The 22,984-nt window shown below is 49.8% G+C and overlaps 1 protein-coding gene across 2 annotated transcripts; it reads left to right on the top strand.

Moving 5' to 3' along the window:
* The first annotated feature begins 209 nt into the window (after positions 1-209).
* APBB1 (amyloid beta precursor protein binding family B member 1) lies at positions 210-22,895 on the top strand. Of its 2 annotated transcripts, none has more exons than XM_023513242.1 (14): positions 210-308; positions 7,304-8,038; positions 13,675-13,850; positions 13,951-14,007; positions 14,092-14,177; positions 14,286-14,349; positions 14,764-14,913; positions 15,268-15,395; positions 15,783-15,897; positions 16,049-16,133; positions 16,412-16,495; positions 21,793-21,908; positions 22,065-22,241; positions 22,324-22,895. In XM_023513242.1, the coding sequence occupies exons 2-14, from the start codon at positions 7,318-7,320 to the stop codon at positions 22,489-22,491; spliced, it is 2,127 nt and encodes a 708-aa protein (XP_023369010.1). In that variant the 5' UTR covers positions 210-308; positions 7,304-7,317; the 3' UTR covers positions 22,492-22,895. The 2 variants fall into 2 exon arrangements, with proteins under 2 accessions (XP_023369010.1, XP_012658603.1); XM_012803149.2 differs by lacking the exons at positions 210-308; positions 7,304-8,038 and adding exons at positions 12,686-12,804; positions 15,496-15,501.
* Positions 22,896-22,984: the final 89 nt, after the last annotated feature.

Below are 22,984 nucleotides of genomic sequence, written 5' to 3'. Positions count from 1 at the left end.
TGGGTGCGGGGATGTCGGCTGGCGAGGGGCATTGGGCCGTGGGGCTCACCAACAGCTGAGGGTCTCCTGGAGGGTGGGGCTCCAGCAAGCTGCGGCAAATGCGCCTCCCGGAGGGGCTCGCGCTCCCGCGCCCGTCCCAAGATGGCGCGCCTCCCTGGCCCCCCGCGCGCGTCTCCGCCGCTCGGGGCGCGGCCCCGCGGCCCGCGCGCTCCTGGGCGGGGGATGTTGTGATGGAGAAGCCGCGGCGGAGCCGGAGCCCCGCAGCCTGAGCCACCTCCGCCATCTGGGCCTGGGGCCTCGCCGCGCAGGTAGGAGCTGTCCCTGCCGGGCCCAGCTCCGGTGGCTGGATCCCGACCTCCAGAGGCCCGAGGACCCTGCAGACCCTTCCCCGCGGCGGGCTGGGTCCCTCAACCAGGCCCCAAACTCCCCCATCCCCCCATCCCCAGGCCGCCCTCCCACCGCGCGCCTTCTGACCGCCCTTCTGCCCCCCTTTCAGCATCCACCTAGGTCCTCACACCACCCCCTCCCCGACCTTTACCTCCTGCCCCTCAAGGATGACTAGGGGGCGAGTATAGAGGACACCACGAGTCGAGCGAGGGGCGGTGGGAATGGGGGAGGGGAGGTCAAGGACTGGGAAGAGGACGCGAAGTCGGGTGGGGCGGCAGGGCTGCACAGATGCCAACGGGGGTCCCAGGCCCGAGATCCGTCAGGCTGCATTCGGTTGCTCTCAGCGACCCAGGGGTGTGCCTTGGGCGGCTATGTTCCCAGCTTGTGCAGGAGGCCTAACACTCAGTAAGAGCAGTTTTCCCAGAGCCAATTCAAAGGTTATTCTGAACCTGTTTTGAATCTGCTTGTGTGTCTCTTGCATTCTGAGTCCCTTCTGAGCCCCTTCAGCTATAGTCCTAGCTCTTTCCACCTTGTCTACACTTTGTGCCTTCATTTCCTTACATCCCATTCATTCTTAAAAATCACTCCACTCTGTCTTCTGTTCCTGACACCCACTGAAACTGTCCAGGCCAAGGTCACCCCAGGACCTTAGTGTGGCAAACCCCAATGGACACTTTCCTTTATCCCCTTTACCTTTTAGAAATACCTGGTGGTATTTGTCAATTGAGTGAATTGAAGCATTTTCCTAGATTCTCTCCCATGGCATTGTTTGGTCCTTCTCAATCTCATTTGCTTCCTCCTTTTTCTCTCTTCAGATGTTGGTGAGACTGTTGGTTCTGTCCTGAGCTGTCTTGTCTAATTCTGCCCTTTCTCCCCAGGTATTTTATTTGGTCCCAAGGCTTCAAATTTCGCATATATGCTAATGATTCCCAAATTTATATATCTGGCCCAGACTTCTTTCCTGAAAACCAGACTCATTCATATATCCAGCTGTCCTCTTGACAGCGCCTTGGAAGACCAACAGGAATTCCAAACTTACAGATCTCAAACTGAATTATCTTCCCAGGTTTACACTCTACCCTACTTCTAAATCTGTTCTGTCAAATCTCAAAAATGGCTACTTTCTAGTTAGTTACCCAAGCTGAAATCCTGGACAAGATTTGAGATTAACCTATCTCTTTCAGTGTCTGCATCTAATTGCACCAAGTTCTATCATGCCTATTACCTAAATATTTTTCAAATTCATTTGTAACACTGTCTCCACTGCCACCAAACTTGGGCTACCACCCTTTTTTCTGATAGCGTACTCTCTTTCCTGGTTCCCCTTAACTATTCTCAACACAGTACCCAGTGTGGTCATGATCCTTTAAAAAAATTTGTCTGTCTGGCTGGGCATGGTGGCTCATGCCAGTAATCCTAGCACTTAGAGAGGCCAAGGCAAGAGGATTTCTTGAGGCCGTGAGTTCAAGACCAGCCTAAGAATCATTGCAATACCCAATCTCTATTAAAAAAATTAAAATTAGCCAGGAGTGGTGGCATATACCTTTAGTCCTAGCTACTCAGAAGCCTGAGGTAGGAGAAGCATTTGAGCTTGGGAGTTTGAGTCTGCAGTGAGCTCTGATTGTACCACTGTACTCCTGCCTGGGCGACAGCGTCTCAAGCATCTGACAACTTATTCATTCAACAAATATGATTTGAGCCCTAGTGTATATGAGGCACTGCTTTAGGTAATAAAGATATAATTCTGAGCAAAATACACTGGCTCCTTTTCCCCATAGAGCTGACTATCTAGGAGGGAAATCAAATAAGAATAACATCACAGATGTGATAATATCATGCAGGAAAGCTGTATGGTGCCTTATGAACACATAAGAGCAGCAGCCAAACTGATCTGGGGGGATAGAAAGAGAGGGTCAAGGACAGCTTTTCTGGTAATATGACATTTAGTCTGTGAAGGATGAGGAGTTAAATAGGCTGAGAGAGTAGGTCTGGGGTAGAAGGGAAATAACACTTTGTAGGAGGAGTGCATGATGTCTTCATAGGATCAAAAGAAGGCCACGAAGGCTGAAGGGCAGAGTGACTGAAGTTGGGGGTAGTGGGGAGCAAGGCAGGGCCAGACTGAGTGGGGTGGTTTAGGCCATGTTAACAATTTTAGGGGTGTTTTTTTTTTTGCACTTTGGGCCAGGGCCAGGTTTGAACCCGCCACCCCAGGTATATGGGGCCAGCACCCTACTTCTTGAGCCACAGGTACCACCCTGGCTATGTTAACAATTTTAGTATTAAGGCTTTTGTTCTTGGTGTAGATTGCTAATGGTAGTGGATATGGAGAGTAGGTAAACTCTAGAAATTTTCATGGAGAGAAAATGATCAGTACCTGGGAATGGATTCGCTATTGGGAATGAGTGAGCAGGGTGTATCAAGGATTCTGGTGTCCATAACAGGATGGGAGGTTATATCATTCCACAAGCCAGAATCCTGAAAGAGGACTAGTTAGGGGGTTGGGAGTGAGAAACATGAATGATCATATTAGTTTGAGAGGCCTTTGAGGCACCCCCTTGGAGATGAGGAGTAGAAAGTTGAATGTGTATGTTTGGAGTTTAGATGAGGGGCCTGAACAGTGAGGAGATACGTACATTTGTAAGTCATCAGTGCATAGGTGGTTACTGAAGCTGTGGGCATGAATAAATACCTATATTGAATATAGGATGAGAAAGAGAAAAGGGCACAAGAATAAACTGTGAGAAACTGCATGTAATCGCTGGTAGAGGAAGATGAGCGGACAAAGAAGTCAAAGAAATCAAAGAACAGTAACCAGAAGTGTCAGAAGAAAACTAAGAAATGTAGTGTGAAAGCCCTGGATGAAAGCTAGGTGAGAGATTCGTGGGGTCAAGTGCTGCTGAGAGGACAACTAGAATGAGGACGCTAAGTGTGCATTGGATTAAATGACATAGGGGTCATGCTGACCTTGGTAGGAGCTGTCACTGCCTGGTGCTGGAGTGGAAACTGACTTGGAAAGCATTGAGCAGTGAGTGGGAGGTGAGGAAATGGCAACATGGAGTAGAGAAAATTCTTTCAATAAGTTTGCCTGTGTGGGGGAGGAAAGAGATGGGCAGTGAGGGGCTCTGGATGAGTGTCAGGTTAAGAAATATTTTGTTTTCAAGTTGGGAGATAATGAATGTATCCTACTGAGTAGCAGAGGTTGTTTACACAGAAAATAGATCAACAGTGGTATAAAATTCCTAGAAAGCCATGACAGGAGGGATCCAAATTATAGGTGAAGTCATTGGTTTTAGGAAGAAGTAGAGGAAAAGTTGCTTAATTTACTAAGTTTGTATTTTTGAGGATGTTCTTCAACTGATGGCTTCTCTTTCCTCTGTGAATTAGGAGGGGAGATTAAGGTGATCCAAGGAAGAGTTGGGCTCCATTTTCACCCAGACCTTCACTGATTCTGAGCTAGAATAAGCCCCAGGCTCTTATAATGCCCTATTTACTCCCATCTTTTAATGATAGTCAAGCATTCATTCAACAAATAGGGAGTGCTTCTGGTACTATTCCCATTACACTGCATTGTGATGGCTGTTTTCCCTTAGAGCTCCTCCAAGGAAAGAACATTTTCTTTATTATTCATCACTCTCCCCTGGGCCTAGCAGTCCCTAGCACATAGTAAGCTGTCAATTTAGAAGACCCCTGAATTTAAGCAAGACTCATCCCCTCACCCTGTGATCTGATATCAACTTCTTCAGGCTTAGTAGCAGGTCCTGCCTGGTAGGCTTCCTGCCTTGATGGAGAAACCACTTGGTTGTTGGCATCCTTTGAAATGTTCCAGGTATGGATAACTTCACTGAGAATGGAGAGGTTGGTTTGTTCTCCTTAAAGAAATTGGGCCGCTGGTCATCTTTTTGACCTTAAAAAATGAGGTGATGGGGGCCACACTTTTTCCAGCTACATGCTCAGGCTTTAGCATTTACAGTAGAACTTCCCCATTTGTCTACCAGTACTTTCTGCCCTAGTGACCATATCGGGGCTGCCCCAAAGTCAGACTGGCTCTTTACTGTCCTAGTCTCGTAGCACACGTGCCCTTCTCCGAGTCCAATCTCCCAGGTTGGTCCCTGCCTGACCTCTGAGAAACCTGGTTTTGTACATCACTGCTTCAGAGAAGAGCTCACCACCCCGAAGTTCCTTTGAGCTTGGTAGAATCATGGGGTCTTCCACTTCCTGAGACTTGTGGAGATACCACTGTTGAATAGTCTCTGAGCTAAGTTGTTGGTTTAGGCTAACTCCTTCTCTTCTTTTTCCTAGCTCTCAGCCCTCACCTATCCAGGACTTCTACCCCATCTTGCTTCCCTCTCAGAGACCCTTCATTATTCTCCAGCACCCTCCCTAATACTCCCTTTGTCTATCCCTAGCCCATGGGGCCGCACTGCCTTTCTTGGTGTCTATTCCCAGCCATTTCTGAGCTTCCTAGTTCCTAGTTCCTCCCACTTCCATGTCTGTCCTTTCTATCCTTCCTTCCCTTATACACGACGGCCCACTCCATGGCAGCACACAACACACTCTCCTTAGAAATGTGAAATTGAATAAGTCATGGTCTTAGATGTTCTGGTAGGATATGGTACTGGGCCTTGTGAGACACAGAGCAGGGAGAGAACAGGAAAGACTGCTTAAGAGCTGTGACTGCTGAGCCTAGTTTTGAAATAGAAGCAGAGGTTCTCAGCAGGGGAGACAGAATTCCAGGCTGAGGGAGCAGTGTAAACAAAGAGCCAGGGCTGTTAGAGTGCATGATGTATTCCAGAATCTACCACACTTCATGATCATGTGGCTGGAGCAGAAGACATGAAGGAGGCAAGAAGTGGGAGGAAGCCTGAGAGGTCATAGGAGTCAGTTAGAGGGGGCCCTTGGGTATCCTGCTAATGAGCTCACACATGATCCTAAAAGCAGCGGTGAGCCCTCTAATTTTTTGAGCCAGAGTGACACAATCTGGTTTCCATTTTTGGAAGATTACTGTGGTTCTGGGTGGAGGCAGAGCTGTCTATTTTTTTCTTCACTTATTCCAGTGACCATGAGTTTTCTCATTGGCTAGGTGGAGCCACACTGAGCAGACCCGCAGTTACACGTGGAGCAGACACGTGGACAGAAACCTTTTTTCACTTTTCAGATGTATGCATAGCATTGTGCTTGTGTCTGAGGAGCTAAAAATGACAGAGGGGCGAACTGTGGCTCCTGCTGCAGGACTATGCACCACACCTGAAGAGACAGGGCCATGCCTAGGCAGCCTGTAGCACCTGTGCTCAGTGCTGAACACTATGCTGAGGCAGAGAACTGGGGCAGTGGGGAGTCGGGGAGAGCAGGAATTCCTCAATGGGGGAACAGGGAGACAGGGAACTTTCTCATGGAGAAAGAGCTGTGCAGTGGGAGTTGGAAAGAAAGCCCTGCAGTATTCACTGAGGCGTCAGTGAGGAGGAACTGGGTGTGTGGGAAGAGTCAACACTGAGTGAGTTATCAGGAGGGAGCGAGTAATGTGGGTGGGCTGTCTGAGTGAGGGGTCGCAGTGGGGCCTTGGATGAGAGCAGCAGAGTGGTGGAAGGTCAGGGAGAATGGGGAGGATGGGATGGGTCTGAGGGTGGGCCCTGGGCCTGGACTAGAAGGGTGGGTGGAGCTCACATCACCATGGAGGTGATGCCTGTGGAGCTTTCAGGGAGAGAGTTGGGGGGGTCCTGCCAGGGTGGGGTCTCTTGTGGATCAGCAAGTTCTCATACCTAAAGGGCAGCTGGTGCTTGGGCAGGGTGCCGTGAGTGACAGTTGAGGCACAGTACCATAGCCAGTATTTTCCGGCACTGGCAAAGGAGATGCCAAATGGGGCCTGAGGAGGTGGGGGGAGGGGAGAGTCACACATTCATTCAACAATATTTATTGAGTTCCTGCTCTGTGCCAGGACTATGCTAAGCACTAGGCATACTGTATTGAAAAGCAGGGCAAAGTCCTTAATAACATGGAAATTATAAATTGTAGTCATGAGGAGACAATAATTAGGCAAAGTAAATAATAAATTAGCTTGTCATATGATGATAGGTGGAAGGGAAGAGTTTGGGGATTGCTAAGGGGCTGTGGTAGCCTGCAATTCTAAAATGGATATTCAGGGAGGGCCTCACTGAGGAGAGGACATTCGAGAAAGACCTGAAGGGCTGGAGGGTCCAGATCAAATGCTCCTGTAGTGACCCAGGACGTGTCCTTATGAGGGCTAGCAGGGGAACTGGTGCCTGAGGGGACCAACTTCATGGAAGTCACCAAATGTAGCTTCAGCTGGCCAAAGGAGCCATGAATTGACAAGCTAGTTCCCTTCTTCTGTTACCTGCCTTCCAGTGCCATGCTCTGAGGGTCTGGTTCTACAGCTCCTTCTCTCCTGTCCTCACAGTCCCAAGTGTAGAGTGGACTTGGGGGCTGGTGGAGTTCAGTGTCACAGTGATAGGGACAGAGCATGGGGGGCTCACAGTGGTGGGGCTTGGGGAAGGTAGTGTGGCAGGCGGAAGGGGGCTATCAGTGTCTAGTGTCCAAAACACAAGAGCGAGTCCCATGCTGGCAGTGTCCCTGGCACAGTTCGCCCCAGTTGGATGAGCTGGGGGTAGGGATGCACAGAGAGCCATTGTGCAGAGGCTCTGCTGGTGGGAGCAAGGGCAAAGCAGATGCCGGCTGTGCCATCTCAAAAAACTGAGGGCTGGATTTAGGGATAGGGTGGACTGTGATCGGGATAATGATGCTAGAACAAAAGTTGAGCTCTGTTATTCTCTTGGGAAGATAGTTCATGAGAGATGAACTATTAGTTCATGCGGAGATGCAGGGCATAGCCCTGGGGCAGAAGCAGGGAAGCTGCTGTCCTGGTCCAGAGGACTCAATGGTGTCTCTCCTCCCCATCTTACAGGATTTGCCAAGGCCATGTCTGTTCCATCGTCACTGAGCCAGTCGGCCATTAATGCCAACAGCCACGGAGGCCCTGCACTGAGCCTACCCCTGCCCCTGCACGCTGCCCACAACCAGCTTCTCAACGCTAAGCTGCAGGCCACAGCTGTGGGACCCAAGGACCTGCGCAGTGCCATGGGGGAGGGTGGTGGGCCCGAGGCAGGCCCTGCCAATGCCAAGTGGCTAAAGGAGGGCCAGAACCAGCTTCGGCGGGCTGCCACAGCACATCGTGACCAGAATCGCAATGTGACCTTGACACTGGCAGAGGAGGTCAGCCAGGAACCTGAGATGGCACCCTTGGGCCCCAAAGGCCTGATACACCTGTACTCTGAGCTGGAGCTCTCAGCCCACAATGCAGCCAACCGAGGGCTTCGAGGAGCTGGCCTAATTATCAGCACCCAAGACCAGGGTCCAGACGAAGGCGAGGAGAAGGCGGCAGGGGAGGCTGAAGAGGATGATGAGGATGACGATGAGGAGGAGGAGGAGGAGGACTTGTCTTCTCCCCCAGGGCTTCCCGAGACCCTGGAGGGTGTGGAGGTCCCCCCGGGGCCCCAGGCCCTTACAGATGGCCCCCGGGAACACAGCAAGAGTGCCAGCCTCCTATTTGGCATGCGTAACAGTGCAGCCAGTGACGAGGACTCAAGCTGGGCTACCTTATCCCAGGGCAGCCCCTCCTATGGCTCCCCGGAGGACACAGGTACCTAGTGGAACTTGGCATGGGTGTGTGGGAGGGCATGAGGGTGGAGGTCAGGCTGCAGAGCCACGTGTGTCCTTAGAACTGATGTGAGCTGCAGAGTGACATGTGTCCTCAGTCCACAGGAGGCCTTCTCATTCAGACTGCTTAGGCAGTTTGGTAGATCTCCCAGCATGCATCCCCTGATGGATGGATCTGTCCATCGTGCATGTCCTCATGGTTGGTATGTGAACTAGTTGTTTATTGGGCATGTACTAGGTAACCAATTTTCTGCTCAGCATTTCCAGATTTAATATCACAGTAATGCTGTGAAGTAGATACTGTTATTATGCCCATATTACAGATGACAGAAAGATACCTGGAGAGCTGTAGTAGCTTTTTCAAGGTCACAGACAGAGCTCACAATAGAACTGAGATCTAAATAGAACTAATCTAAGTAGAACTTATCCTAGGCCTGAGCTCTTGATCCCATGTTACACTGTCACCAATGCACTGAGGTGTACTTGGGACAGTCTGCCCTGTTTTAACAGGTCCGGTCTGGAGGGAGCAGCCAGCACCTCCCTAGGAGGTCTGTTGGGAAAAAACTGGGGATGATGTTTGCTTGAGATCAAGATGCCCCATGTAGAATACCACACTGGGAAGTTTTGTCCGGATCAGGATATTGACTAAACGTTAGAAAACAAGGAAAGAATAAACACATGCATCTTTGGGGTGAGGGGTGAATCGATATGAGGATTCCAAGGAATGGTCATTAAATATGTCCCATTTAAATAAGTTGAGGATCCACATTTGCTAATGTCATGGAGAGATACAGACACAGCTGTGGAACAAAGAACAGGGATAAGGGGCTGTTGCCATAGCTCTGGAGTTCCTGGATGTGTAAGTAAAGGTCAGGAAAGCCTCTTATTTTCACCAGGTGGAAGACTCTCTACCCAGACCCCAAACTGGAGAGCCTTTGTAGGGAGCTCGTGGTTCAAATGAGCCTGAGGCTGCACACCATCCCCTTTCAAAAAACTTATTATGGACTTTATCAAACATATACAGAAATAGAAAGAATAGAATAATGAGCATGATTTACTCATGACCCAGTTTCAACAATTATCAATACAAAGCTGATCTTGCTGCTGGTACGTCCTCACCCACTCCTGGGGCCAAGAGTGGGTTATTTTAAAGCAAATATTTTCATATATAAATGTTTATGCATGCACTTCTAAAAGATGAAACTCTTTTAAAGACCCCAAACCCAAAAAGTACTACAATACCATTGTACCTATAAAAAATTAACAATAATTCTTAATATCATCAAATATCCAGTCAGTGTTTACATTTTTTAGAAGTTTGCATTGTGTAAATTGATATTCAAACAGGTCCATGGTTGATATATCTCTTAAAGTTTCTTTTAATCTCTAAGTTCCCCCTCCAACTCTTTCTCTTTCTTTTTTTTTTTTTTTACTTTTTTAATATTTTTTACTGAATACATTTCAGCATTTAGGACAAGGCCTGGTACAGAGTACTGTTTTTTTTGTTGTTGTTGGTTTGTTTTTTTAACAGAAGAATCATGTTGTCCTGGGTTTTCCAGGGTCTGGATTTTTCAGGCTCTCTCCCTGTGGTGGTATTCAAATATGTTCCTCATCCCCTAGATTTTTTATAAATTGATAGCTCTAGAGCCTTGATAAGACTCAGGCTTGAGAGCTTTTGTGTTTTGTTTGTACAGGAACACTTGTACGTGGTATTGAGTGCTGCTACCGAAGGCAAAGTCTGATTACTCTTTTTAACATGTTTGTGGCTTTTAATGGTCATTGCTTTGACCCCCTTTAAAGAGAACAGCTTCTAGTCCACTCAAGCTGGTTATTTTTGAGGTTGGGTGTGGAAAAATGTAGTCCCAGTGGAGCCAGTTCAAGGGAAACTGAAAACTAGATATTGATGCCAAATATCTTAATTTCTAAACTTTAGCAACTGATTCCTTTTTTAAAAGATACTGTACAGGCCACACAAACTCTGAACTCTGTCTGAGGCTTGCATCAGTCTACAGGTTCCAGGTTGCTGGTTTGCAGTCCTTGAGGGTGTGAGTCAGCAGCCAGATAGAGGCCTGGTTACTTAGTGGCTGCTGGGTGGTCACTGTGCTGGCTACACCTATTGACCAAACCTTCTGGGGTAGGAGGATACAACACCTGAAGAGCTGGGAGCAGTATGCTGGGTACTGGCAGTGACCTAAGCAAGGGCGTCCAAGTGGCGAGAGGATGCTCAAAAATCATGCGCTGGTGGAAACTATGTGGATTGAGGATAGAGGTGCAGGGCCAGTCTAGGGAAGAGGCTGAGTGACTGCCTCCTCTTTTGTGGCTGTTTCTATGATCTTGAGGGCCATTGGGGAGGTTTGTGCTCCTGTGGGAATAACGCTATAATTGAGCAAAAATTATTTTCTCCTTCCTTCCCTAAGAGCTCCACAAAGTTCTTGAGGGAATGCATAAATGTATGAGTTAAATGAACAAATGATGAATGAATGAACTTTACTATCTGCGTTAGGTTCATACTCTGTACCAGGCCTTGTCCTAAATGCTGGAAATGTATCCGGTGGTCGGGGAAAGATGTTCTTACCCTCATGGCCTTCACAGCCTGGTGGCGAGGCAGGGAAAGAAACAGGCAGATAATGATCATTATGATGAGCTGTGGAGCAGAAAAGGTGCAGGAGGGGCTCCTAACCCTGCCTATGTGTAGTGGGGGAGAGAGCACTGCATTAGTTTTGAGAAGTGACCTATATACTGATGTCTGAAGGAGGAGTCATTGATAGCTAGGTGAAGATAGGGAGGAGGGAGGCTGGGCTGGAGGAGGTTAAGGAGTATGTCCCAAGGAGAGAGAGAAAGAGAGAATGAGAATGAGAATGAAGGAAAGGGGTGGGGGGTGGAACTCATGTGGCCAGAAATAGCTGAGAAGCAGACAGTTGGAGGTTCATAACAGAACATAAATCCTGGGAAGGAATTTGGATTTTATCCTGAGGGCAATGAGAAAACAATTAAGAGGATTAAACTGGAGAGTAACTTGATTAGTTTAGCATCTCTGAAGAATCATTTGGGCTGTAGTGTGCAGCCAGGACTGGAGGAGATTAAACAGGAAGAGAAAGACTGGTTGTAATGCTGTTTCAAAGATCCAGGCAGAAAAATGCCAATAGCCTGGACTGTGGTAGTGATGTGGGTGGGGAGCAGTAAGTGAATCACTGATTCCTGAGCAGATAAGTACACCTGGCTTAGCCAGTAAGGCATTCGTGGATGAATGAAAGAATGATACGTGAGCATTTCATGTATGTCCTGTGTGAGCACCTGCATGAATCTATGCAGGAATGAAGGTGTATATTCTGGAATAAATGCTTGTGTGTGGAAGCAAAGGCCTGGGTGGGCTGTGCTTGAAGGGAGATGCGCCAAGCTCCAGAAGGGCATCCCAGATGGTCAAGGGGGGAGAAGCTGCTCCTCCAGGACAGGTTAGAAGGATGACGCTCTTTGAAGCAGGAAGGTACAGGCTGGCAAGGGTGGCAAATGGATTGGTGAGTATGACTCAGTCAGAAGATAGTGGCCTGGCCCCTAGATTCCAAAAGTGTCTGACCCTCATGGAGCAGACTGTGGCTGGGGAGGGCAGGGAGGCTTTGGAAATGGTGTTCCTGGAAGGTTTTGGCAGGAGAGTCCTGAAAGCATTGGAGGGTCTCTGGGGAAAAGCGGGCATTTCTTCAGCTTCAGCATAGTGTCAGGTGTCTATTGGAGACCTTATTCCCAAGGGTCTGAGTTTGGGGAGGTGGTAGAGGAGACACAGTGATGGTTGCCTAGAAGGTGGATGAGCAAGAAGAGCCCCTCCCTATCGGGTGTCTGCGGACCCTCCTCATTTGGAAGGGATTGAGGCACCTTGCCTGGGTAACTCTCACAGCAGGTGTGCAGCCATGATGGTGTAACACACCCACGCCCAGCCCCTCTGTGACTGGTTGCCCAGCAGCTTGGGTCTGGGGACTGCCGGTCCCTCAGTGCTGCCTCTTGGACCAGTCAGGATTCCTGGTTTCCCTGGCAACGGGAAGCACGTCAGCAGCCTGGGCACTCCCAGCCGGTCCTGGTGCTGCGGTTGCCGAGGAGACGCTGCAGCCTAGCTGGGCCCTGGCAGGTGAGGGGGGTAGTGCTGGGAAGCCCCAAGCCCGGCCTTAAGCTTGCTGGGGCCCAGGCCCTTGGGCCCACCCTTGAATTCAAACTGCTGGGCAGGTTCTGGGCAGGGGAGGGATCCCTGAAGACCTTGCAGCCACACCCTATTTATGCTAAGAGCTATAGGCTTGGCAGGGTCCCAGGTGGCTGGGATATTCCCAAGGGCTGAGTCTCCTGGTGTTCCTAAGACTGGGCTGACTGTAGCACTGAGGTGACCTCTGGAGAGAGGGGATGGAGATTCAGGATTGGGGGAGGGGAGCCAAGGTGAAGAAGAAGAGGTGTGAGGAGGAGGGCCGGGGTTTCATAAGCACCCTCTTCCTCCTCCTGTCCCCACCCCAGGAAGTTCCCCAGTGTGGTGGTCCTGGCCCCTCCCTAGTAAGTTCCAGGTGGGGGAGGATCTTGCCTGGCAGACGCTCTGCCCTGGTGAGAAGGGGGCGGGATGAGCTTTTCTCTGCAGCCCAGCACCAGGCTGTGAGCCCAGCTGGCTGGGCTGGAGGGGCTGTGAGGAGGGAGGGTAGAGGCAGGAGGGGCCGGGACCGAGCGCCATGTTCTCCCAGGACTTTTTCTTGGCCATTATCCTGCAGGACAGCAGTCCAGGTGAGGGGCTTGGCATGATGTGGGGCGGGGCTGGCAGGGACAGCAGAGTGGGTTACAGCGATGGGGTGGTGTGGTTCTGCCAGCAGACAAGGCTGTGGTATGTGTGTATGTGCATGACATGTTTGCCTGCATCTCTGTGTGGGAAAAGTCAGGGTGTGGGTATCTGTGGTGGGTGCACTCATGTGGCAGGGGTTGACGTATGTTGTGTGTCAGAGTGTGCGTCCACCTGTATGTGTGATGTTCATACATGTGTTGAGGGTCATTATAGTGTGGTGTCTATACACTTGTGTGGCAGGGCTAGTATATATACCTGTATGTGCACGCACCTCTGTGCTGTCTGCGTGAGTGTATGGCTGAAGTTAGTGTGTGTTTGCCCCAGCACATGTGTGTGTACCTGTAGGTAGTACCTGCCATCTGTGCTAGCATTTTCTGTGTGCTGCATGTCCAGGTTTCATGGCTGCACAGGTGTGTGGTAAGGCTTATATATGTTGTGTATCATGTGCACATGTATGAGTTTAGGAGCTGTTATGTTCACCCTCGTGTATACTGAGATGTAGTTATATATGAAAGGAGGTCAATTGGGGTTACCCAGCCTCCCTCCCTCCCTTGCTTCTTTGCCTTCCTCCTTCTCCCCATGTGGCCGCATTAGCCCGTAGCAGGGCCCAGGAGGAGACCTGAGCCATATTCCCTACTGGTGGTCCCCCATGTGGTGACTCCAGACTGTAGGCTGGGAGGAAGCAGGAACCATATTGTGCTACAGTCCTTCCTCCAGTCCTTCTTCTCAACCATGGAGTCTCAGGAGAGGATTGGGCACAGGCCCTTGCTTTCTGTTTGTTGGGTCTGACCCTTACTAAGCCTCCCACTTGGCAGATTCCTTCTGGAACCCCAACGCCTTCGAGACGGATTCCGATCTGCCGGCTGGATGGATGAGGGTCCAGGACACCTCAGGGACCTACTACTGGCACATCCCAACAGGGACCACCCAGTGGGAGCCCCCTGGCCGGGCATCCCCCTCACAGGGGAGCAGCCCCCAAGAGGAGTCTCAGGTGAGGCAAGCCCCAGGCCCTTTTCTTGACCAGGGTGGAGTGGGGTGTGCTTCTCCACCAGGGTGAGCGATTCATTCTCTGGTCCCATCCCTTCTCCTAGCTCACGTGGACAGGCTTTGCCCATGGAGAAGGCTTTGAGGATGGAGAGTTCTGGAAGGTGGGTGAGGGACCTGCCTTTACTATGGGAATAGCTGAACAAGGGGCATCATTTTGGTCCTGATTCCTCAATCCCCTTCTCAAGGATGAACCCAATGAGGATGCCCCAATGGATTTGGGACTCAAGGACCCTGAGGAGGGGACATTGCCTTTCCCAGCTCAGAGCCTCAGGTGAGTCACTAGATGCAATGGGCTGGCAGTGGAATGAATCTATTTGGAAGGGGCCTTGGGACAGTTCCACATATGGGGGCTGTGCCAAGTGTTACCATCTGCCTTCAGCCCAGAGCCTTTGCCCCAAGAGGAAGAGAAGATTCTCTCACGGAATGTCAACCCAGGGATCAAGGTTTGTTGAAGACCAACACCCCTTCTTCAGGCTGGGACCCCTCTGTGTGTAAGACGTCCCCTTGTATTGTGGTCTGGGAATGCCTCTGAGATCCTGAGTTAGGAGTTTTTCCATTCCCAGTACAGAGCCCTTATGACTCAGCTGAACACACTTCAGTTTTTAAGTCAGCCGGCCCAGCAGCCTACATGGGGGCCTTCTAGGCTTGGCTCAGATGCTTCCTTGTATGAGCAGAGGTCTTCTCTGAGATCTTGCTCTGCCTAACCACATTCTGTTTGAGGAACTTCTCAGTCTTAGTTCAGAACACCCTCCCTCTTGCCACCTTCTGAGTCAGGAACTCCTCTGTGTCCTGTGCTGGAGACCCTTGCAGTTTTAGCTCAGTCTGTTTACCTCCCACCCCTCTTCTGTATCTGGCAGTGTTTCGCTGTGCGCTCCTTAGGCTGGGTGGAGATGACTGAGGAGGAGCTGGCCCCTGGACGTAGCAGTGTGGCAGTCAACAATTGCATCCGTCAGCTGTCCTACCACAAAAACAATCTGCATGACCCCATGTCTGGGGGCTGGGGGGAGGTGAGGACCTGAGCCAGTGGAGTGGTGGTGCCATGGGAGTGGGAAATCTGACCTACTCATGAGGGGGCTGGGGTCAGAGATGTGGGCCTACCACAGACGACAGACCTGTGGGATGGATGAGTGACTCTTAAGATCTTGGGTTATGACAGCCTAGTAGGGATGGGGGGGGGGTGATAAAAGGAGGAGATGACCTATGACTAGGGTGAGGCCCAGGGGGCGGGTGGTCTGACACCAGGGCAGGGGCCCTAGAACAGTGACTAATGTCCCCTGAGCTAGAGGTCCCCTCTGCTAAAGGCAGAGAACAGTTGCCTTTTCAGCCAGAGTGTCACTGAGTGCCTGTTCTCGGGCCTGCAGGGAAAGGATCTGCTGCTGCAGCTGGAAGACGAGACGCTGAAGCTGGTGGAGCCTCAGAGCCAGGCACTGCTTCACGCCCAGCCCATTGTCAGCATCCGTGTGTGGGGCGTCGGGCGGGACAGTGGAAGGTGGGAGCATTGCCTGGGATTCAGGGCTGGGGACTCATCCAGCAATCAGAATCCTCCTCTCTAACCCTGTTCTTTACCTCTTTTGTGCTGCTGGACCCAGAGAGAGGTATTATGCCTGTTTGCCTTGACCATGGCCCCTCCCACACCTAGACCAGATGCCTCCAAGCACCCAAGCTCCCTTCTGCCCAGCCCCCACTGTGCTCGACCATTACCCCCTCCTCAGCATGCTTGCCTGTTCACTTCCCTTCGGTAGAGAGCTCCTACAGGAACCATCTTGGGACAGAAGCCCCAGAAGAGCTGTGATGGACTGGGAGGATACGGTGGGGTGGGAGCCAGGATTGGGACTGGGTGGTGCTGGGAGACACTGAGGTCCCCCTCCCCCAACAGGGACTTTGCCTATGTAGCTCGAGATAAGCTGACCCAGATGCTCAAGTGCCATGTGTTTCGCTGTGAGGCACCTGCCAAGAACATCGCCACCAGCCTGCATGAGATCTGCTCTAAGGCACGACCCCTCTACTTCCTGGACTAGCTGCACCTTAGCTCTAAGAGGGTGTGGGTGGTGTTGCTGTGTGGGGGTGGGGGTGGGGGCCTCCAGGGCAGTGAAGTTCTAATAGACTCTCCCTCAGTCCTCCCTCCACCCCTGCCTTCCTCAGATCATGGCTGAACGGCGCAATGCCCGCTGCTTGGTAAATGGACTCTCTCTGGACCATTCCAAGCTGGTGGATGTCCCTTTCCAAGGTCAGTGTCAAAACTCAACCAGGTCCAACCCAACTTTGCTAGTTAGCATTGGTGGACAACCCAAGAGGAAGCATAAGCTCCTGGAAGGACATGATAGAAAAATGAACACATGGAAACTGAATACTAAAATAAGTGGAGGACTTAGTCTAAAGGGAGGTAGGGGCAAGGAAGGGGGGGTGGTCCTTGGCTGAGCACATGTCCAGCTTATGCCCTACTGGTAGAGACTGGGAGTGAGCAAAGTCTGCCAGCACAATTGACCCTCCTCTTCTTTCCCACAGTGGAATTTCCAGCCCCTAAGAATGAGTTGGTACAGAAGTTCCAAGTCTATTACCTGGGGAATGTACCTGTTGCTAAACCTGTTGGTATGTGTATCCTTCATCCAGGAACTGCCACTTTGATCCCAAAGCTCTGCCCCCACCCTCTGCCTTCCAGTGCTGCTTCTACCAGAACTTCTTCATGCTTGGTATCTTCCTGTCCTTCAAAATGCATCCCACCTTCCTGTACCTCTGTCCCAGCTGCACTTTGTGTCCTGCATGTAGCAGCAGTCGGCATGCCTGTACTGATGTGACTGGTGCTGAATCAGGCATAGAGGGAGACCCTCCTGCATCCCATGGAAAAGCTTTGGTGGGGTTGGGAGGCGCGTGTTAGTGACTGGAAACACCAGGCAACAGCCTTGGGCTGGGTTCAGTATTACAGTACCAGCTGTGGGTTGGGAGCATCTAGAGAAGGAAGCTGTGAATGTAACTGTCGTGTGCTTTATGGGTGCAAAGTATTTCCTTTTATTATGCTATTTACTTAGTTCTTGATAATCCAGTGAGGTTGGGATAACACCTGTTTATAGATAAGGAAACAAGGGTAGACTATCTGGTTAACTCTTATACTTCCAGTGCTTTCACTGTCATTTATTTTTTCATTCACTTAAATACTTTTTTGTTGTTGTTGTTGAGACAGAGTCTCAAGCTGTCACCCTGGGTAGAGTGCGATGGCATCACAGATCACAGAAACCTCAAACTCTTGGACTTAAGTGATTCTCTTGCCTCAGCCTCCTAAGTAGCTGGGACTATAGCCCCCCCACCCCAAATGCCCAGCTATTTTTTTTTTGGTGTTGTTGTAGTTGTCATTGTTGTTTGGCAGGTCTGGGCTGGATTCAAACCTACCAGCTCCAGTGTATGTGGCTGGCACCCTAGCCACTGAGCTACAGGCACTGAGCCCACTTAAATACTTTTTTTTTTTTTTTTGAGACAGAGCCTCAGGCTGTCGCCTTGGGTAGAGTGCTGTAGTGTCACAGCTCACAGCAACCTCCAACTCCTGGGCTCAAGAGATTCTCCTGCCTCCACCTCCCAAGTAGCTGGGACTACAGGTGCCTGCCACAACGCCTGGCTATTTTTTGGTTGTAGTTATCATTGTTGTTTGGCCGGCCCGGGCTGGATTCGAACCCGCCAGTTCAGGTGTATGTGGCTGGTGCCTTAGCCACTTGAGCTACAGGCGCTGAGCCGCCACTTAAATACTTTGAAGCCTACCATGTGCCAGTACCCTTGCTAGGTACTGGGAGAACAGCAGCTATAGCTGTGCTTTCATAGAGGTTTCATAGAAAAGTTCAGGAAACTAATCACATAATCATGCAAATAGGGAATTGTAACTGAGTCATTCAATGAAGGAAAGTAGCAAAATGTAGCAAAGGAACTTCTGGTCTGCAGGGTCAGAAGAGACATCCCTGTGAAAGTGACATTTGAACAAAAATTAAAAAAATGAATAGAAGTGAATGTGATAAAGTGGGATGGAGGGAGAAGCGGGATAGGGAAAGATCATTCCAAGTGGAATGAACAGGGTATGTAAGAGTTCATAGCGAATGAATGCGACTTTAAAAGGCAGAGAAGGCCAGTGATGCAAGATAAGGCTAAGATCTGATCAGTGGTCAGGACCCTCATAGGCTGTGTTAATAATATGTTTTTCATCCTGGGGAAGCAAGGAGCTATACAGAAAATCTTCAGGAGTGCATTTGACTTTGTCAGATTTGAATTTTGTAAAGCTCACTTTGTTTATACCACGGAGAAGGATGTTAAGAGGGTGGAGGTGGAGGTGAGGTGCGGAGCTCAGTCAGGCAGATCTTCAGTAGTCATGGCTAGTAATGAGTATCTTGGACAACAGCAGAGCTGAAGAGGAGTGTGTGAGTTCAAGAGAGGATTAGACAATTAAAGTCAACAGGTTTGGTGATCAGTTGGATGTGGGGTGAGGGACAGAAGCACTAAGGATGATTCCTGGATTCATAGCTTTTAGACCTTCTGGGTAGTAGTGCCATTCTCTAAAGGTAGTAAATGCTGGAAGAGGCCAGTTTCGGTGTGGAGATGGTGAGTTCAGTTACGGACACGTTGAAGAGGTCTGGGCTGGAGATAGAAGTTTGGATATCATTGGATTACAGAGGTAGTCAAAGCCATGGGTGTAGAATAGATTGGTTCCTGACCCTGGAAAGTGGGCAGTCTGAAGTGAGAAGCAAAATGAGCCTAAGCCTAGCCGTGAAGCCCTCCAACATTTAATGGATGGGAGGAGATGAAATTGCCAAGGATGGTGAGAGCGGGAGAGCAATAGGAGGTAGGAAAAAGACTGTTAGTAGTAGGGTATCATGTCAAAAGACATTTAGGAAAAGCTCAAGAAATATTTCGTGAATGAATATGAGCGAATGAATGAGACTTGCCTGGATAACATGACCAGGAAAGGTCGACCTTGGATTCAAACCCTGGTCATATTCAATCCTCTTTCTTTCTCCTGTATCATGCTGACTTTAATGGCCAAAACAGCCGTTAATGAGCTGACTTTAATGGCCAAAACCCATATTCAAAGAGAGAGCCCTTCTTAGAAAAGGTTAGGATTGAATTGGGGTTTTGAAGGAAACCAGATTCCTTTCCACTCAGATTTGCAGACGAGTGGGTATTCCAGTTGAATTCAACTGTGCCACCAATATCATGGAGATGGAAGTGAGAAAAGCATGCTCAGGGAGGGAAAGGAGGCTTGCTTGATTCCCACAACTTTGCTTTTGTTTTCTATTCCTTACTCTCAACTTCTAAACCCTTGTTGGCCCTTCCATTTCTTACTCACACTCCATATCATTCGTCTACCACCATGCACAGGTGTCCTCACTATGCCAAATTTGCTGCCTGTGGTGCACTGTCCCATCAGTTCCACAAGTCTGTTCTGTTTGAGCCGGGGCTTTGGGACAAGCAATGTCTAAACTCACTTCCTGCTTTATCTTATGTTCCCTTTTTAGCTTCCTTTCCTGAGATTGACCCTTCATGAAGCTGCATTCTTCATTCATTTATCATTCAACAAATGATTGAGTGCTGGATTTGTGCCAGGCACTATTCCAGGTTCTTGGGATATACTAATGAACAAAAGTGACAAAGATCCCTGCCTTTACATAGCTCATGTTCTAGCAAGGAGAGACAGACAGTAAAATAAGTAAACTACTGTATTAGAAGGCAACAACAACTGATCCAAAGAAAGGCACAGCAGGGTAAGGGGAACTGGGAGTATGAGGCTAGAAGTCAGAGTATAGTTCTTAGTCCTGAGTCCTTACCACATCTGACAAGCCTTTTTCCAGTCCATGTTGTTCTACTGTTTTCACTACTTTTCTGCAAAGCCTCCCAAGACTCTGAGGCCAGACTCCATTCCACAGCCTCTTCTAGTCAGCAGTTTGACTTTGATGTCCTTCCCAAACCCATGAACTTTGAGATTTCCCAATGCCCAGGCCTAAATGAAATAAATGTCACACCCCTCTGCCTGGCTTTTGAAGCCCTCTGCAGTCTACCCTAGCCCATTCATTCCTTCCTGTGTCATCTTCCTTCTGTGGACTCCTGTGTCATTTAGTTTTACTAGTTTGGGTGCATTTGCTGATGTTGTCTTCAGGGTGACTTGCTCAGGTGTCTGGAATTCCTTCAGCAGGTAAACCTTGCTTAGTACGGGGGACACAGGGATGAATTAAACTTGGTCTTTGTTCTTGAGATTGCCATAGCCTAGTGTAGATAAGGTTTTCCAGCAGTTGCAAGATGTTTTGGTAAGAGTTGTCTCAGAGTTTTCCTCTCCCTGCCCTGCAGCAAGAAGGCTTCCCAGGCAGGACTTGAATAGAGCCCTGGAGCCCTGATAGATGAGAATACGGAGTTTCTCAGCCAGTTGGAGATGGAGGACACTCCAGACAGAGGCTTTTCCCTCAGCTGCAGACTGCATCCCTTGAGAGCATCCTCTTCTCTTGTTTGGTATTCTCCCGTCTGCCTAGCAGGCCATTTGCCAAGACTAGATGTTAATAAATGCTGCAAAAATCATTTGAAGCTCAGGGAGCAGTAAAATATGGGTCTTGACAGCTCAGATGAGGCTAATTTTTGGAGGACTTGCATGCTTGGAAGAGGAGTTTGGCCTTGTTCCAGCCAGAGGTACAGTGAACAAATTCAAGATGGGTGAAGACTTTCAAGGAAGACATTTGTCTTCTGCTTTGTCCTCTGTCCGCAAAGAGTCCACATGGGCTGCTGCTTGTGGGAGCTGAGAGGCATTGAAAAGGGTAGAGGGGGGAGGCACCCTGTGGCTCAAAGGAGTAGGGCGCTGGCCCCATATATTGGAGGTGGTGGGATCAAACCTGGCCCCGGCAAAAAATTGCAAAAAAAAAAAAAAGGGGGTAGAGGGTCCAGGAGTAGACTGCAGGGGCATATGGCTTTTGAGTTGGCATTGTGTGAAGACACAGTAGATGACACAGCCACTTCATTAGTAGAACAGGGACTACAAACCATGCCTCTGCCACACCATACACTCCTTTCTTGGTTCTCTGTTGAATGCAAGAAAAAATGGGATGGATGAGTGGAAATGTTTAACAGCAGTCTGAGGCGGAGGAATTATTTTGTTCTAAGAGAAAGTTGATTAGTCTAAAAGTCAGGAACCTTGGGCACATTATGGACATTCTTGAGTAGAACTAAGATTTTGAAAACTTTTTTAGTTCCCTGAACTAAGAGTATAAAGAAGTAGGAGAAAGATATGGCTAAGAATCCAGGTTCTGGAATCAGACTTCCTGTGTTCAGATCCCCACTCCTCAGTAGGACCTAAGGCATATTGCCTGATATCTATAAGCTTTAGTTTCCTTATCTTTAAAATGGCAACTAAATAATCTATTGTGTGATTGTTGTGCAGGCACAAATGAGGTAATATGCTGTAATGATTTAGCAAAGTGTGATACAGTGTAAATATTCCTCAAATGGCTATCTTAAAAAAAATTAGGTTTTGGGAGAGGACTGGCCTGTAGGGGGTTAATTTAGGAGTTACTTTTGTAACATAAAGCAATGTGGTGTCTAAATGTGTTGAGCCCTGAGAGAGTAAGATTTAGGGAGGTCAGAACTTTAAGGGGTCAGTTTAGGAGGCTGGAGGAAGAGGCAGAGCCAGTGAAGAAAATCAAACCTAGGATTCAAGGTAGAAAAAAGGGAGGAAAGTGTCAAGTCACTGAAGCCAAGGAGGAGAGCCCCAAGGAGGGGTGACCTGGATAACCTTGTCATCCGTGCTAGAGCCTGGTGAAGCAGGGACGGGCAAAAGGCCGGGGAGTAACTGGGCAGAATTAGAAGGTCTAGAGTAGAGCCAAGGTAGCCTCTCCCTACCCTCAGTGATGTCATGTTTTGTCCATATCTTTTAGGGGTAGACGTGATAAATGGGGCCCTGGAGTCAGTCCTGTCCTCCAGCAGCCGTGAGCAGTGGACCCCAAGTCACGTCAGTGTAGCCCCTGCTACCCTTACCATCTTGCACCAGCAGGTAAAGAGCTGGGGAATGAGAAAGCATCGCTGTGCCTTGAAATGGGGTGAGGCAGAGACTAGGGGTGAGGGAAAAAGCTGCCAGTAAAATGGATGTGCCTTAGTGGAACACAGAGACTGGAAGGTATGCCTTTTTAACTGAATTCCTTCCTTCCAGACAGAGGCTGTGCTAGGGGAGTGTCGGGTGCGCTTCCTCTCCTTCCTGGCTGTGGGCAGAGATGTCCACACATTTGCATTCATCATGGCTGCCGGCCCAGCCTCCTTCTGCTGCCACATGTTCTGGTGCGAGCCCAATGCTGCCAGCCTCTCAGAGGCTGTGCAGGCTGCGTGCATGGTAAGCCCGGAGGGTGGTGGGGTGGTGGTGTGTCCCACCTGGGGCAGACTGGAAAGTGATTGCCCTGTCTGCCTTTCTGCAGCTTCGCTACCAGAAGTGTCTGGATGCCCGCTCGCAGGCCTCCACCTCCTGCCTCCCAGCACCCCCTGCTGAGTCTGTTGCCCGGCGTGTAGGTTGGACTGTCCGCAGGGGCGTTCAGTCGCTGTGGGGCTCCCTTAAACCCAAACGGTTGGGGGCCCATACCCCATGAAGAAGCCCCCATCCTCCCTTCACTTGCTGTGTCAGGCCCCAGGGAACTAAAGGGTATGGGGCAGGGAGGGGTCCTAGAGGGTATTCTTAGGCCTCAGGCTTCCTCAAAGCTGCTCCTCCCCAGTAGCTGGGTTCTCTGCCTAGGGGCTGGGGAGGGAGAAATCTAATCCCTTCAGGGAAGTGGTGACACTGGAGTGATGACCAGAGGAGCAGGAAGCATGGCCAGTCTCAGGCTCCATCCCCATGTGTTTCAGGTGGAGCAGGAGGAACTGGTCCAAGCCAGGCCCCATCCTCCTAAGGCCCAGCAGGGACAGAGGGAGGGGACTGGTCCAGGCATGGATCCCTTCCCCACTGCTCTGTGGCCTCTGCTGTACTGATATCACTAATAAAGTCTGTCTGCACTGCTGTATGCCTTCTTATGCTTATGCCACGCCACCAACCCCATCACCCTGCAGTTACCATCTTGCTCCCAGGTCCCCTTACCCTGGCTGTGT

This window comes from Otolemur garnettii, unplaced genomic scaffold (assembly GCF_000181295.1).
Source record: "Otolemur garnettii isolate 467f Iridium unplaced genomic scaffold, OtoGar3 scaffold00001, whole genome shotgun sequence".
Classification (NCBI taxonomy): Eukaryota; Metazoa; Chordata; class Mammalia; order Primates; family Galagidae; genus Otolemur; species Otolemur garnettii.
This window is presented reverse-complemented; position numbering and strand designations above follow the sequence as displayed.